Here is a 5,218-nt window from a genome sequence, read left to right as displayed (position 1 = left end):
GGTGGCATCACAGCTCACAGCAACCTCCAACTCCTGGGCTCAAGCGATTCTCCTGCCTCTGCCTCCCAAGTAGCTGGGACTACAGGTGCCTGCCATAACGCCTGGCTATTTTTTTGTTGCAGTTTGGCCCGGGACGGGTTCAAACCCACCACTCTCAGTATATGGGGCTGGCGCCCTACTCACTGAGCAACAGGCACCGCCCAACGTCTTCATTTTATAATGATGCAAAATAAGAGGCTTTGAGAGGTTGGAGAATTTGATAAACTTATGTAAATTTAGGACCAGATTAGGTCTCAAAGTCAGGTCTAAGTGACTTGAACCTGTTGCCCTATTCCCTTTGTGGGTGGGCAGGAGTAAGCACATGGTAGGGAATCCAGATTCCACCATGTCCCATCTAACTCCTCTCTCCACCTACACACAGATGAGCAGGAACTCCTCTTGGTTCATTGCCCTGACATGCCTGAGAATCCCCGGGTCCTACGAGTGGTCCTCCTGGGAGCTCCAAATGCAGGGAAGTCAACACTCTCCAATCAACTACTGGGCCGAAAGGTATGCTTCACCCTTGCTTCTACCCTTTTCATCTCTCACTTCTTGTTGTGCCTTTATGGATGGTTCTTGAGGAATTTGGAATTTTTTGTTTCTGGCAGGTGTTTCCTGTCTCCAAGAAGGTGCATACCACTCGTTGTCAAGCTCTGGGTGTCATCACAGAGAAGGAAGCACAAGTGGTGGGTACCTACAAAGGGAGTAGGTATATGATGCTTAGGTTCACTTATCTGCAGGAAGAGGGTTTCCTCCTCCTTCAGGCCTGGTGTAGTTCTGCCTCTATCTCCTTTCCTATGGCATCTATTTAGAAAGGTCTCATTTTCTCTTTACTGCTTCCTAATCTTCCACGTATTAACAACTATCATCTTCCTCCTGGATCCCATCTAAAACTAAAACAAAGCTGAAAGGTAAAAAATTTAAAGTCAGTGGGCGGTGCCTGTGGCTCAGTGAGTAGGACGCTGGCCGCATATACTGAGGGTGGTGGGTTCAAACCCGGCCCCAGCTGAACTGCAACCAAAAAATAGCCAGGCGTTGTGGCAGGTGCCTGTGGTCCTAGCTACTCAGGGGTAGCTGAGGCAAGAGAATTGCTTAAGTCCAGGAGTTGGAAGTTGCTGTGAGCTATGTGATGCCACAGCACTCTACCGAGGGCAACAAAATGAAACTCTGTCTCTATAAAAAAAAAATTTAAAGTCAATAACAGCATGGTCAAGAAGAGAGGGCAGGCTCTTGACAAGAATGGTCTCTCGGCTCAGTGCCCATTGCACAGTGGTTATGGTGCTGGCCACATGGCACTGAGGGTAGTATGTTTGAACCTGGCCCGGGGCCAGCTGAACAACAATGACAACTGCAACAAAACAATAGCTGGGTATTGTGGCGGGAGCCTGTGGTCCCAGCTACTTGAGAGACTGAGGCAAAAGAATCACTTAAGCCCAGGAGTTGGAGGTTGCTATGAGCTGTGACACCACTGCACTCTACAGAGGGTGACATAGTGAGACTCTGTCACAGAAAAAAAAAAAAAAGAAAGGGGTGGTCTCTCACTTCTCAGTACTAATCATTCCTCCTGGGATGTGAATATCTCTTTCCTGATTTTAGATTCTATTGGACACACCTGGCATTATCAATCCTGTTAAACGGAAGAGGTAATGGCTTTGGAAATAGGTGGGACTATGTGGTCAATCAAAAAGTACTGAAAGGTGGGGGGAGATTCCATCATTGGGCTTGAAAAACTCCCTTACCACACTCCATCCCTCATCAGGATTGCCTAAGTCATGAGACCCTTTCTGACCTGATATATTTCTGCCCCTCAGGCACCACCTGGAGCTCTCTTTGTTGGAAGATCCATGGAAGAGCATGGAATCTGCTGATCTCGGTTAGGCTCAGAATGGGAATCTGAAACCCAGTTTTTAGGTTACCAGAGTTTCATTCCTGGTAGTTTAGGGAATGGGAGCTGGCCAAACCCCATACCAGGGAAGTTTTTGTGGGGGGCAGGAAGAAGAGAGATCACATCCTTGTCCTTTTCCTGCTTTGCTATCTTGCAGTTATTGTTCTTGTGGATATCTCAGACAAGTGGACTCGGAACCAGCTCAACCCCCAGGTGCTCCAGTGTTTGACTCAGTTCTCCCAGGTCCCTAGCATCCTTGTCATGAATAAGGTGAGCACCAGCCATCTGAGGAAAGAGGCTACTTTAAGACCCCCGTCTTGCTGACCACATACCTTTTGCCTATCCACCATGTCCAGGTAGATTGCCTGAAGAAAAAGTCACTTCTCCTGGAGCTTACAGCAGCCCTCACTGAAGGAGTGGTCAATGGCAAAAAGCTAAAGATAAAGCAAGCCTTCCACTCAAACCCTGGTACAGATGACCCGAGCCCCACAGCTAAGGGCCAAAACACACAGTCTGTGGAAAGCCCTCAGAGAATTGGCTGGCCCCACTTCCAGGAGATCTTCATGTTGTCAGCCCTAAGCCAGGAGGATGTGAAAATACTAAAGGTCAGTTAGCTTCAGCCATTGCCTGACCCTTGGTTTCAACCATGTGAAGACAGGCCTCACATTTCCTCCTAAAAGCCAAAGTGAGTAGGAAAGTTCTGGTTGGGATTGAAATGCCCACCTTCTCCCTCTGTGCCCACAGAATTACCTCCTGGCACAGGCAAAGCCGGGGCCCTGGGAGTTCCACAGTGGAGTCCTCACAAGCCAGACACCTGAAGAGATCTGTGCCAACATCATCCGAGCGAAGCTCCTAGAATATCTGCCGCAGGAGGTGCCCTACAATGTGCAGCAGGTGCAGATAGAGTGAAGGGATCTGGGGGATCTATATCACACCCCCAAGGGCATTACAGCTGGGTCCCAGGAAGGCCAGGATCTGATTAATTTTGATATCTTCCTGCACAGAAGACAGTGTTATGGGAAGAGGGACCAAGTGGGGAGCTGGTGATTGAACAGAAGCTTCTGGTACCCAAAGAATCTCATGTGGTAAGAGGCTGTTATAGAACTCCTGGGCTCAAATGATCCTTCTGCCTTAGCCTCCTAAGTAGCTGGAACTGCAGGTGTGTTCCTGGCTTCCATGTTGTTCTCTTTTGCATACCCTCAGAAGCTCCTGATTGGTCCAAAAGGCCACCTGATCTCCCAGATTGCACAGGAGGTGGGCTGTGACCTCATGGACATCTTCCTCTGTGATGTTAAGATCCGTCTCTCTGTGAAGCTCATCAAGTGATCACTGTCTGCTGCCCCTCCCAAAGCATGCCACCACAAGCCACTGGCAGGAACTAACCAGAACTGCCCCCGGCTCAGAGGCTTGCAGGGACAGGTGAAGGGAATGGACACTGACTGGCTGTCAGCTGGCCTTGCCCTGCTGAGGTTGCACAGCTGTGTGTCCTGCTGAAAGGAAGAAACCTGCTATAGCTCAGTTCCCAGGCAGTTCCTCTACTACTGGGAAGTAGCTATGTAGGTCAAAAGTTGGCCCCTTGATGGAAACTGTGCCACCTGACCTCCAGCTGACAGTGGATTAGACTTTCTCACTAAGTTGCCATCATTAGCAAGGAGGAAGAGATCTTTCTCTTCTTCCCCCAGTTCTTCCAACTTGAAGCTGTGTAAGGACCTGTGTTTCCTGAATGACACAGTGCCTCTCACCCCATCCCTCTCCCCAGTCTTGGATCATAATAAAGTTACAAGACAGGCATTCAGGTTCTCATCTTTATTTTTTTAGAACAGGACAGAGAAAAGATTTCTTTCTTTTTTTTCTTTTTGAGACGGAGCCTCATGCTATCCCCCTGGGTAGAGTGCTATGGCATCACAGCTCACAGCAACCTCCAACTCCCAGGCTCAAGCGAGTCTGCTGCCTCAGCCTCCCAAGTAGCTGGGACTACAGGCGCCTGCCACAACACCCGGCCATTTCTTTGGTTGCAGCCATCATTGTTGTCTGGCGGGCCCGGGCTGGGGATTTGAACCCACCACCTTAGGTGTATGTGGCTGGCGCCCTAGCTGCTTGAGCCACAGGCGCCGAGCCTCTTTTTTTTCTTGAGACAGAGTTTAAGTCACAGCAACCTGAAACTCTTGGGTTCAAGTGATCCTCCTGCCTCAGCCTCTGTATAGGGATGCGCCACCACACCCAGCTAAATTTTATTTTGAAACAGTCTCATGCTGCCACCCTGGGTAGAGTATTGTGGCACCATAGCTCACAGCAACCTCAAACTGTTGGGCACAAGAGATCCTCTTGCCTCAGCCTCCCAAGTAGCTGGGACTACAGGCACCTGCCACACCACCCAGCTATTTTTAGAGACGAGGTCTAGCTCTTGCTCAGGCTAGTCTCCAACTCTTTAGCTCAGGCAGTCCACCTGCCTTAGCCTCCCAAAGTGCTAGGATTACAGGCTTGAGCCGCTGTGCCCAGCCTAATTTTTCTGTTTCTCATAGAGAATGGGGAAGGAAGGTGGTGCTTTGTTCAGGCTGGTGTTAAACTCCTGACCTCAAGTGTTCCTCCCTGAGTGCTAGCATTACAGGCATGAGCCACCACACCCAGCCAAGGAAAGATTCCTATTCTCTTACTTCCACCCCCTTGTTTGAACTTGTAGTCTCCTGTAGGGTCCTGAGCTCTTTTCCTGGCATGTGTTTTGGGTGCAGCAAGAGAACCGTTACCATTACTAAACTCAGTAATGGTAACGGTTTCCTTGCCATTCCCACATGCCCTGGCAGTCAGCAGGCTGTGATAGGCTGAGCGGTGAGCCTCTTGAGCTTGTAACATCTCTCCTCCCCTCCTTATCAGGCTCCAGAGCTGGGGGTACCCGGACTAGTACATCATCTATACTGTAGTGTCTCATAGCAAACTTACAGTATATGATGATATCCCAGCCAGGGCCCTGTATGGGTCACAGGAAGTGTGGTTTGGAAAGCACTGTAGGTAGAGAGATCCAGGGGCTGGGGGCAGAGCAGGACATTATCAGTAGACACACAGCCCCCTCCCTTTTGTATAGCTCCCTCCCAGTCAGTACCTCTTTGATTCTGTGTTTAGGCACAGTGCAAAAGGGTTAGGGTTAGCCCTGCAGACTAGTTTCTGCTGAGATCTCTTAGGAACTCAGTGTTAAACCAGAGAAAACATAATGAAACAGAAGTTTCCCTCTGCCAATCCCAAAGAAGGAACACTTACCTGGAGCCGGACTTGCAGGCTGGAAGGCCTTTGGATGTAGGG

General features: G+C 49.6%; 1 protein-coding gene across 1 annotated transcript in view; it reads left to right on the top strand.

Annotated features, from left to right (window-relative positions):
• ERAL1 (Era like 12S mitochondrial rRNA chaperone 1) overlaps nucleotides 1–3,715 on the top strand; it is a 5,707-nt gene extending 1,992 nt beyond the window's left edge. Inside the window, exons 2-10 of the mRNA XM_012809762.2 lie at nucleotides 422–549; nucleotides 648–725; nucleotides 1,636–1,682; nucleotides 1,851–1,912; nucleotides 2,082–2,194; nucleotides 2,281–2,529; nucleotides 2,669–2,818; nucleotides 2,929–3,009; nucleotides 3,128–3,715. Of these exons, the coding sequence (XP_012665216.1) occupies nucleotides 422–549; nucleotides 648–725; nucleotides 1,636–1,682; nucleotides 1,851–1,912; nucleotides 2,082–2,194; nucleotides 2,281–2,529; nucleotides 2,669–2,818; nucleotides 2,929–3,009; nucleotides 3,128–3,250 (1,031 nt within the window). The 3' untranslated portion in view covers nucleotides 3,251–3,715. The remainder of the gene's footprint in view (nucleotides 1–421; nucleotides 550–647; nucleotides 726–1,635; nucleotides 1,683–1,850; nucleotides 1,913–2,081; nucleotides 2,195–2,280; nucleotides 2,530–2,668; nucleotides 2,819–2,928; nucleotides 3,010–3,127) is intronic.
• The last annotated feature ends 1,503 nt before the right edge of the window (nucleotides 3,716–5,218 follow it).

Source organism: Otolemur garnettii, unplaced genomic scaffold (genome assembly GCF_000181295.1).
Source record: "Otolemur garnettii isolate 467f Iridium unplaced genomic scaffold, OtoGar3 scaffold00112, whole genome shotgun sequence".
In the NCBI taxonomy this organism is placed as follows: Eukaryota; Metazoa; Chordata; class Mammalia; order Primates; family Galagidae; genus Otolemur; species Otolemur garnettii.
This window is presented reverse-complemented; position numbering and strand designations above follow the sequence as displayed.